Consider the following 12,145-nt stretch of genomic DNA (forward strand, 5'->3'; position numbering starts at 1 on the left):
AATCCAGTGCACAGACGGTAAATCACATTCACATGTGATATATCTTGATATTCTGTATTATTGGTGTGTTTCAGAAATCCTGAAGATTGGTGGGTCTATATACATTATGTAGGTGCAGGCATCACAAATTTGACAAAATGATCAATCGATATTTGCAAAAGCTTTTCTTTTCAACATTGAACTGTCATAACACAACCAGAACAAAATATAAAATTCTAGTATGATAGTGCTAGTGTACATAAAGTCCTTAACAAAAATGCAAATCTTGCATGTCCTGGATTTTTTCCCAGTGAGCTTACCTGCCTTTTTTTATTTTTTTACTCTAGCTATATCTGTCCTGGATTTTTTAAAACCAGATCCTAATTTTACCTTAGCAACAAACAATTAGGCCACCACATTATCTTCAACAATGGGCAAAATCCATACCATAAAGCAAATTGTCTTTACTGTTAAGCAGTCTCTTGCTTTCCTTATCTTCAGTATTATTTTGTTTGTTTTTTTTCTTCTGTTGGCTACATTATGTATGTATATTGTTTCATGTTCAGGCCATATACATTGATTTTTGATGTATCTAAATCATCCTGTATTTGAGGCTTTGTATTTGTTTAATGATATTTACCAATATGTAAAAATTGAGTTAAAGAATTTGGTTTTACTTAGTTTATTCATTTTCAATTTTAACAAATAATTTAAAACAACTTTTATGTATAAAAATACAATTTGACAAATTACAATTACAATGTACAAATCACAATTACAATGTACAAAACAAATAACACTGTACAAAACAAATTACAATGTACAAAACAAATTACAATGTATTTATATTGTACAGAACAACTTTAAGCACTGAACCAAAAATTTACAATGTACAAACTTAAAATAAATTAAGTTATTTACAAAATTTTGCAATTATTACAATTTACAAAATAAATAAAAGACACTCATTACAGGGACTTGAGCAAAAAACTATCACAGATAATAACACAATAAAACAAGAAATATGTAAGCGATGGCTCACTAGTGATACCCCTGCTTTCAATCATGACGGAAGGAAAATAAAGTCCTTGGTAAACGGGAAGTTGTTGTAAAAAACAAAATTACGAAAATGGATCCTGTCATATGGCATACATACAGGAAGAATGTGTTTAAATTTTAAGCCACTTTGATGAGTGGTTGCTGAGAAAACAATGGCGGAAAATATTGTTACAGACAGAAACATACACGAGGGTAAATGGTTAACCCTCCCACTCCTTCGGAGGTATTAAAAAGGTGGAAGAAAAGTATTTCACATCAAGATGTAAAACTTTATAATGGAAATTCATGATACATAAGAAATTTCATTTCACAAGTTTTTGACTTGCTCAGTTTGAATGTGAATGAGAAAATTGTTGGATTATCTCCCTTTAAATGAATCCAACTACAGTACAGAAAACCAAGCTAGATTTCATGTTTTTGTATATATTTGTATTGATATCAATTTAACTTATCTATAAGGGAGGTAGACCTCGGGTAAGGGACATACTCTTGAAATCAGTGATATGTATGTATCATATTTAATTTCACCAAAGCCTATCAAGCTTTCATTTGAAACAGAATAAAATCAGTCCAAGTTACTTTGATGCGTACAAGAGATTGTGGTAAAATGCTGAATACAAACATTCAAATGATTTGTAAGAGTTATGTTCCTTATCCGAGGTCTACCTCTTTCAGGGGAGTTGTATTTCAAACAAATTGAAACTGATGCACAATAATAAAAAACTAAGTTGGTCTGCTAGTATATAATTAAGGCATCATAAACTTGCATGTATTAAAAATTAAAGAAAAAAAAGCAAAAAAGATTTTGTATTTTGTATGTTAAGACAATTATAATTTCAATATCAGGCATTGTACTGCTATGGATGGTAAAATTGTTGAAACTACATTTTAGTAAAAGTTTGGGCCATTAACTGGATCAAACTCATGACCTCAACTCCTGGATCTGCTAATGAAGACAATGTATTAAAGGAACTGTTATTTAATACTTACATTTTTAAATGCATCTATCATAAAAATAAGTTAGCCTAAATGCAGGATTTCATCTGATCATAAATTGTAAAAGTTCACGTTTTAAATGCATTTATATAAAAACATGTTTGCACATTTCTCATCTCTACTTTTTCTATGAATTTTAATTTATGAATAATTAATGTTAATGTATTGAAATACTTTTAAAATAAGTACAAAAAATAAATGCATGCTTGATTTGTACTATAAGCAAACCTAAATACAGATCTATTTTAAGGAATTTTAATGTATAATGTCAAATGAAATGCTGTTTATTACTGTACTGCACATTTCACAATCGTACCTGCATGCTAGACTCACTGAACTCATTTAAACTCAACATGATCACAGAATGGTGTACACAGTAATCTGACAATCACATCATCTTCTTAGGCAACATAACTGGCTTAAGACTCTTAGCTGAACAAATTTCCTAATCTCAGATATTATTGCCTGGCTTTTATGCACAATACGGTTTATAGACTATAGTTCTATTACCTATGTTTGTGCATCCAAAAATACTTTCCACATCAATATTTGCCCAAACACTTTCCTTTAGCAATAAATCAAACCAAAACACTGATTTTTTCTTCCACTATCATTCTAATATCTTGAGGCTCAGTCTTTTTGCGAATATCTTGTGTCATCTCTATTGTAAACATATTTATTTTCTCTGTTCTTAATTATCAATTTTGCTAAATGAATATATTTGCATGTTTCAATTATAGAGATTTTTGAAAAATTATTATCACTTCAAGGTGTAAAAATAAATTTCAAAAATATTGTTTTTGGTGCTTATCTGAACACCACAACATGACAAAAGTAAGTAGCACTCCAGCAAAGAATCATGCAAAATGTGATATATGGTTGGAAAGCCTACATATTTTTATTTTTGATATCTTGTTTAAAATGCTTTAGTAAACAGAAATTAACATTTGGTTTTTTATATAACGCATGCTCATAGGAGACAAAAATTGTATAGAATGCACTGTAGATTTCAAAAGTAAGGGAGATAACTCTGTAAATGCCACTCAAATACAATAGAATCTATTGGATTTTCAATGTTGATTATCTCCTAAGAGCAGACAGATTTGAATGAATAATTACACATTTCACAATACAGACCCATAAAACAACTTAATTACAAAAATAAAAATATGTAGCCTTTTTTGGGGCCGAGTGTATCACATTTTTCAGATTTTGCATGATTTTTTTTACTAAGACTGCTACTTAATATGTTTACAATACTTTATATCCGCTGATGTAATGACAACAAATGACTGCTATATGACCATAGCCACAATGACCTTAAAAATTATTTGTCTTCTTCACATGATTCACCATAATTGTCAATATTAGTGTGACTGGATAATGACAATATGACTTGATAGTCGATCCTTGATGAAAAAGTCTAGTATTTCCTCTCAATGCTTCATAAAGAACATGAAACTAGAGTTCGTCATTCTAAACCTCACCATATGTATGACCACGATTAAATATCAAACATCTTCTACTGACGTTCAGTAAACAAAATGAAATGGGAGTTCCATCATTTTGAATCAGACCATGTGTTTGATCATGATATTTGGTAAAGCGTTCCGTCTCTTCCTCCATGTTGCTAGATTTAATGTCTGCTGTTTTACATTTTGTAAGAAAGACTTCAGTTCCTTCAGATCATCACCCTACATAAAAAAACATTGAATTTATAAGTCAAGCAATCCCAAGTGGTGGATTCAGAGGTTACAAAAGGAATAGTTACGCTTAAAATTGAAAAGAAATTATATTTTTTGTTACAAATCTTGATTTTCCATAAATTTTACCCAAAATATTTTGCACCAGGCTCCCCTCCACATTTACTTTTCAACCAATCTTTTCCCCCATTTACAACATGTAGCCTAGCATGAATTCCAGAATCCACTTGCTCTCTTAATAAGATCACAGTTATTAATCTTTCAACAAATTTGTCTCCATATTTGCTCCATTTTAGTAAGTTAATGTTGTGACTTTTATAAAGAAAAGTTATAATAAGATTTAGTTGCCCTGTGTCACTTTCAAATTTGGCAGGCATGTGGGTAAACACTTATTTCTAATACCAGGCACATTTATTTCTTATCAAAATACATTTGTACATTAATGAGGTACATGTATTACAGTTAACCATTATTTTACAAGGTCTCTATGGCAATTGATACTCTCAGATTGTCTTGCAATTTTGAAATCGTAACTTACCTTAAATAAACAAGGCTCTTGACTTAGATCAGAGAGTTCAAAGGCTGACTCCATGTCTGGATCCACACTGACTACACATCTATTTAACATGAAAGGCTCCTGTAAATAAAGTAAAAAAAAACTCAATTAATACTTTTATATCTGCCACTTTTGAATTTTTTATTGAATTTATAAACTTTGTACAGAAAAATTTTCAAGTAACAATAATCATAGTTTCATCTCCACATTAATTTTGAAATGCATTAATTATTGTTCACAAATTAGCTAAAATTTACTACAATTAAATCCTTTTTTCCCCTGGAAAACCTATATCAAAATTGTTGGATATGTGATATACATACCCTAAATGTTTGGTATTTGGTAAACAGGCATACCCTAAATGTTTGGTATTTGGTAAACAGACATACCCTAAATATTTGGTATTTAGTAAACAGACATACCCTAAATATTTGGTATTTGGTAAACAGACATACCCTAAATGTTTGGTATTTGGTAAACAGACATACCCTAAATATTTGGTATTTGGTAAACAGACATACCCTAAATGTTTGGTAGTTGGTAAAACCTGACATACCCTGAATGCTTGGTATTTGGCTAAATCTGTCACACACCCTGAATGTTTGGTATTTGGATAAACTGACATACCCTGAATGTTTGGTATTTGGATAAAACTGACATAACCTGAATGTTTGGTATTTGGATAAAACTGACATACCCTGAATGTTTGGTATTTTCCATTCTTCTCCTTGATTAATACTACTGCAGCCTGAATAACTCTTGTCTTCTTGGCAAACAAAAGATTATCATCTTCTACCTCTGATAAATCTGTGTCACTCTGAAAACATGGAATGAAAAGAGTAGATTTAAATCATTTAAATGACCTTATATGGAAGAAGCATCTACAGTGATACCTGTTTAAACACAACTCCCTTTGGATCATTTTAGACAGGTGTTTTCTTAAATAGTGCAAAGGTTAAAATACATTTAAACTTAATTGAAGGGACTCAAACAAGTATACGGCTAAGAATGTTCACTGCTCTGTTTAAGAAAAATAAAGATTTCAAAGTGTTGTGAAATCTTTAAAGATCTTATAGTTATGTGCTAAACAATTGGATGGGTCAGTTTTTGAGATTAAAGCATTTGAAATTTTGGTGGGAAAAGGTTTTGTCTTAAAAGGTATTACCGATTAGAAATAACAAGGATTTTATAAAAACTCCCTAAATAACATTTTAAGGTGTTTTTAATGAAATTGTGAAAGTGACAGTGGGGGTCACAGGGCAAAAAATATCAATGCTATGAAATGGATAAAACCAGAGGAATCCGAAAATCTTACAAAAATGGCTGAACATGAGCAGTGAACATCCTTAAAACAGGTTTTCTGATCATTCAGGATTCATTTTAGACAGGGTTCACAGTGAAGCATTTATTTTTTTTTACCTTAACATACTTTATCATGAATGTGCTGAATCAAATTGTAGTTTGTAAGTTTGTATATAACAAGACAAAGTAGAATAAAATGTATGTTGAATAAGGGTTACAATCTACTCAATCAATCAACACTGAATGTTTATTTACCTGTCCTAAAGTCAGAAGAACACAATGAACAGTGGTAAACTTCAAAGATTTCAAACGTCTAGCAGCCCATGTTTGGTCTGAGAGTGCTGCTACCTGCAGACGACACATGACAACATCACAGACTTCCTTCCTGTTCCAGCCTAATACCTCTATGGCGACCTGGTAAAAAGAATTTAAAGTGAATTTAGGGTCACTTAAAACAGTATAATTTAATAAAATGAATATATTGTCACTGTAGCCCTTAAAATCAGTATCTACTGCTATATGAATATTTTTGATTTTTGATCAAGGCCGATCTTGAATTTTTGATACAGATAATTTGTAGCTTTTGTAGTTATTTTTTAAACTGAAAAATAAGTATCAATCCCTACATTTTGTCTACCTTTTTGAGCCTTTTTAGACTTTATTAACAGTGGCCATCTTGGATTTCTTAATGTGATGTTGCACATCTTAATCTGGCCCCTTGTCATGCATTGTAAATTTAAATGTCATTCCGTTATGGCTTTAATCCTGTGTTGACAATCTTATGTTACTCGAATAAAATTTGATTAAGTGGATAATAGATACTGATCAAAGTGGAATAGGGTGGTCAATTTCTTTCCTTTCTTCATACCTTATTGACCTCTATCTTTTCTGTTATTGATATTCTTTGATAAATGCTTTCTGAAATCTTTCTTTTCAACTTGACTGTTCCTCCGTGCTTTGTTTTCTGAAAAAAAGTCATTTTCATATTAAATCAATTGATTAAATTCCAGTTATGTTAACTATTGCACTAATTACAGAAAAAAATATATGAGATAAGAAACATGCCATATAACAAAAAAAAATACATGAAGTAACAAACAAGACCCATGAACAGACAGATACATCTTAATATAACCATGTCACTGTGTTACAATTATCATGGCTTTCCTTCTCTGAAATCTTTAGCACTACTAGTAAAAGCCAAAGAAATCAATATTCATAGCCAGTCAGACAGACAGACAGACATACAGACGAACAGATAATAAATGCTTTTCACTCTCTATTGTTTTAGTGGGTCAATTCAAAGTCTTATTTCAGGTACTGTTATTCAAAACAATATAAAAAAATGTCAAAGAAACAAATCTATTTTCCAATTACTAATGATTTGAAGATCATTGAACAAGATTTTATCACAGACAGACAGACAGACAGACAGATAACAGATAACAGATCATGGCTATACTACTTTAGAAGTTATTTTCTGAATTTAAATTGATGGCAGAAAGAAACTGACTTTATTTGACAGACAGACAGACAGTAAAGCTATTTGCTCCCTATTGCTGAAGTGGGTCTATGAAAAGTCTCATTCCAGGTTACAAAGCCAGACAGACAGACAGAAAAGCTATTTGCTCCCTATCGCTGAAGTGGGTCTATGAAAAGTCTCATTCCAGTTTACACAGCCAGACAGACAGACAGACAGAAAAGCTATTTGCTACCTATTTTCGAAGCGGGTCAATAAAAAGCCTCATTCCAGGTTACACAGCCAGACAGACAGACAGAAAAGCTATTTGCTACCAATTGTTGAATTGGGTCAATAAAAAGTCTCATTCCAGGTTACATACGTCATTAAAAAAATATCAAAATGTCAAAGGCATTACAAATCTATTTTTGATTTTTATGACTTGAACATCACAGAAGAAGACAGTACCAAGAAATAGATAAATATTGGGAATTGTATTTTAAATCTGTTTCAATGTTAGAAACTTTATCTTTATTGCAAGTCTGAAGGTTAATATCAGGTTTATGTCTAAAATAAGAATCTTTATTGAAAACTTCATAGAAATGAAATATTTTCTTTTTTTTAAATTGAAAAAAAAAAATAAGTTGTTCAATTAGTCATTGGATACTTTTATAGAAAGTATATCAAATGGAAAACAATAAGATTTGAATTTTTGAACTACTTGTAAATAAATGATTTGTCCTTCAACCAAAATTAAGAATGTTGTACTGGCAATTTTGGATGTACTAGCTTATACAAGCATGCACAAAAAATGTGCAAGCTGTATTAAAAGCAAATAGCATGAAGATTAATACTTTTAAAAAGTTTAAACATCAACTAAAAAAACTAACCAAACTAACCAGACTTATTTCAAACTAGAAAAAAGATTGGATTCTGTGAAACAGAACAAATATACAAAAGAGACCCACATACAAAATAGTAAATACTTTCAGAGATTATGCAAAAGGTCTTCAACAAGTGTAAAAAAAGTCTTTAAGTAGGCTTCAAAAAGCCTAAACAATAAAAAAAATTAAAGTCCACTGTGACAGGACAATGACATGTACTTCTCCAAAATAAACAAAAAAGTAAAGACTCATTAATGACTAACATCTGCTGTGAGGTTAGTTCTTTAGGGCCTTAACCATCCCCTTTAATGTAAGGTAAAAAAAAAATTGAAAGAACAAACATTCACATCATAAAATTCCCTCAATAATACATTCAAATCTCCCCATAATACCACAACATACACCATATATGAAAAAAGAGATATCCACTTAAAGGTCTTAGTGCTTGTAAACCATTAAGTTATCTCCCCTTGCAAGCATACCTGTATATATTATCAAACCTTTTAATGTTTTATCAAAGTTAATTTGAATGGTTTAGGATAATATGCCCAAGTTGAATTGATCAATTGATCCAGCTTTACGAAGTGGTTACAAGGGCAGACAGACAAACAGAAATGAAAAAATCTTTTGATCTTTGTTTTAATGGAGATATAAAAACAAAATTCTATCGGATCGAAGACTTGAGTCAGGACACTAATATGGCAAATGTGACTAAATCAAGTGATAATAAAAAGTTCAGACAAGAGGACAAATCAATGTGTAAATTACGATAATTAAGTACATCACTGAACATAGTGCTAATTCCTATTGTTCAGGGCTAATCTCAATCCTCAAAAGGAGAAGGAGAAGTATGTGCTAATCAGATAGATTACAAAAGTGCAATGACAATATAGCATCAAAGGTGAAAAGTGTTTGTTTATATATAGCATGTGTATGATTAAAGTATACTCAGGGCTGGTCTGGACATTTTGATAAGGAGTGGTACCAGCTGGTACCACCCCATAAAAAAAGGGGTGCTACGACATTATTTGCCATTATTTATCAATTTTACATGTGAAAATGACAAATTTTTCAATAAAAAGGGGGCAGTGTTCTAGGATTTTTCAGAAATTGAGGTTTCCCTGCAAAAAATCCATATAAAATCAACTTTTTTACTGTCAATGACTGCTTTACTAACAAAACAAATCCTTACAGCACATGAAGTTTTCAACTTTCCACAGGAAAGTGTAATTAAGTACCTAACTTTCCCTGACCCAAATTTCACTTGCCTTGGGTAACGGGAAATAGTAATCCTAGAACACTGGGGGTTGCCAACCCCCAACATCCCTCTTTTGGATCCCCCGCTGATACTTCTTTACTTGGATATATACACCATAACAAGAGGCTCCCAGGAGCCTGAATTGCTCACCTGGTTGAATTTTGTCTTTCAAGGGCAGTAAATTTAAGAAGAATTTCTATCATAGTTTTCAAGATATAAGCTGAAAACTGTAAAAAAAAAAAAAACCCAAAACCTGTCATTTTTCCCTTTTCAAGGGCAATAACTCTTACAAGGAATCGTCGGACAACTTTTATCCCTAAAGACTTTTGTAGTCCTAATAATATGGATCATTTCAGCTATTGAAAGAATTTGGCTAAAACTAACGGTTTTGGATATGTGCGAAAAACTACTGTCTGACCCCAATGTTCTATTTTTAGTAATGGCAGCCATGTTTTCAACATATCAAAAATCCCCACATCAGTCCTATGCAGGATACCCAAAGGAACATTCATATCAAGTTTGGTTCCAACTGGTCATGTAGTATCAGAGGAGAAGATTTTTGAAAGAAATAACATAAAAAATAGCAAAAAATGTTGAAAAAGGGTAATAACTCCAACATGGCTAAACGGATTAAATTGAAAATTTGACCACAGATAGATCTCATCATGCTGAATACTTTTACCCATGTCAGAATTTAGTTAAACCTAACAGTTTTGGAGATATATGTGAAAACCACTGTCTGCCTCCTATGTTCTATTTTTAGTAATGACGGTCATGTTTTTCGATGGATCAAAAATCCCCACATCAGTTCTATGCAGGATACCCCAAGAAATATTCATTCCAAGTTTAGTTCAAATTGGTCAAGTAGTGTCAGAGGAGAAGAGTTTTGAAAAATTATTTACGACGATGTGATATATTTTAGTCATCATTCATAGTTCATCAAAAAACGTTTTGAAACTGAATAAAATTTTATTGCCTAGGGGCTTCAAAAGTAAAACTTTGTGGGGTAAAAGTCCTCAAAAATTCATGATTTTATGCATAAAAATTATGTCTAAATTTATGCTATCTTTGAACCACAGGTGGGTATGGTAATAATATCAGTATTTTCTCTTATGGCCATTATGAGGACTGTAACAAGTCGAAGGATCATTAAAATGTTTTTACACTATAAAACATCTACCTCTGTGAAAATAGTAAAAATAACAATTTTAAAAGAGATGGAGTTTAAATACTTATACTTACAGAGTTGATATGATCCAGAATATCTTCAATTTTGAGCTTAGCTTCCATAAGGGCACTTTTATCAGTATGATCACCTGAAGTAAACTTGTATAATCGCTCCAATAAAAGAGGGTATCTAAAAAAAACAAAAAAACTATTAAGTTGCAGGAGTTTCTTTTCAAGGTATACCACTACTTATTCCATATAGTCAAAAATGGGAAAGTCCAACAAAACAGGCAGTAACCAATATTGCTTAAAAACTATGCAGAATTGTTCTTTGTACATGAGGAAAAATGTGGTAGGAATCCTCCTCAGCAGCATAAATACTAAACTAATCTAATTATTCTTTGTACGTGAACAATGAAGAAAGACTCAGAGGCATCTTCCTCAGCAGAATAAATATACAACTTACCTCATAATTCTTTGTACGGGAACCATGAGGAAAGATTTGAGAGGCATCCTCCTCAATAAAGGGTTTTCGTCCTGAGACACTTGTAAAAAGATTCTCAGTAGTTCCTTTTCTTTCTCTAGCTGCTCCAATAGCACCACTGCTTGACCCTACAATTAAAAGAATTAATCTATGCAATATTTTAGGAAGATCAAATCTTATACAAATATTACAGGAATGTATAAATCACCTTACAAAATGTTACCATATGCTACTATGGATTGAATCCTACCTTAACCAGAGGGTAACAGTGCAGTGGCTAACAAATTAATGCCTTTGCCATGTCAATTCAAAGTGCCACACAATGCCACACAAATATTAAATGACATACAACATATGGTAATCATATGAAACAAATGAAAAATCATAAACATATGTTTCTGTTTACATAAGATTATTGCATGATTATCATATGATAAATAATATCATGTTTTCCACAAACATAATTAATGACTATAATATGTTTCCTTGCCAAAATTAATATATGAGAATTTTATAATAATCATGTGACTAACGTATGTTTCCTTGCCAAAATTAATATATGAGAATTTTATGATAATCATGTGACTAACATATGTAAATTATCATATGAATCAATAACCATATGATTATGAAAGGTGGCACATTTGGAGGTGTAATATTTTCAAGAAGGTATGTAGGTTGTCCATACATCTACCCCCAAATCATCTTCTTTCCTTGAATGACTCTAACAAAAATAACTGATATAAGCTTTTATAAAACACAGTATTTCAGTTTACTACCAACGGTAAAGGTGAATTAGGTCATCTAGGCGCTCATTATTGCAGGTAGAATTTTTTTAGTTGTTTTACGTTTCAAACTTCAGAAGAAAACAATAAGTAGCCATACACGTTTTCAAGTTACAAAGAACTGCCTTGTATAATTTAAATGGTTTAGCATCTTTAAAACACAGTACCACTTTAATTCATATATGACATATGTGTTACGAAAGAAAACATTTAAAAAATTTTTTTTTCCAACCAGCCTCTATTATCTGGCCTGTATAAATATATGTCTAAACTCTCGTAAATACAACGTACCTGATTAACACAGTAATTTTCAAAGGCTAAGATCAGTGACGATGAGTCTAGAAACAGGTTTCCAATACTGACTGTTCTCAAGTTCTGTGAAGACAAAATAATAATAAGAATTAATTAGATGGTGTAAGTCATTTTTTGAAATTGTTCAAAACATAGTACTTTTTTCAACAACCAAAAGTTCCACAAAAATATTCGCAGCTTTCTAACATATTCTGTGCCACT

At 31.3% G+C, this 12,145-nt stretch overlaps 1 protein-coding gene across 5 annotated transcripts in view; it reads right to left on the minus strand.

Annotated features, from left to right (window-relative positions):
* Window positions 1-679: 679 nt before the first annotated feature.
* Window positions 680-12,145, minus strand: part of LOC148599617 (uncharacterized) — a 72,386-nt gene continuing 60,920 nt past the window's right edge. For all 5 annotated transcript variants that reach the window (XM_088557639.1, XM_088557640.1, XM_088557638.1 and 2 more), the window contains 8 exons: window positions 11,924-12,007; window positions 10,830-10,975; window positions 10,439-10,553; window positions 6,464-6,559; window positions 5,851-6,009; window positions 4,991-5,110; window positions 4,276-4,374; window positions 680-3,728 (listed from right to left, as the gene is read on the minus strand). In XM_088557639.1, the coding sequence (XP_088413765.1) occupies window positions 3,606-3,728; window positions 4,276-4,374; window positions 4,991-5,110; window positions 5,851-6,009; window positions 6,464-6,559; window positions 10,439-10,553; window positions 10,830-10,975; window positions 11,924-12,007 (942 nt within the window). In that variant the 3' untranslated portion in view covers window positions 680-3,605. The remainder of the gene's footprint in view (window positions 3,729-4,275; window positions 4,375-4,990; window positions 5,111-5,850; window positions 6,010-6,463; window positions 6,560-10,438; window positions 10,554-10,829; window positions 10,976-11,923; window positions 12,008-12,145) is intronic.

This window comes from Perna viridis, chromosome 13 (assembly GCF_037379345.1).
Source record: "Perna viridis isolate PV_CMFRI_1.1 ecotype Kerala chromosome 13, ASM3737934v1, whole genome shotgun sequence".
NCBI lineage: Eukaryota > Metazoa > Mollusca > Bivalvia > Mytilida > Mytilidae > Perna > Perna viridis.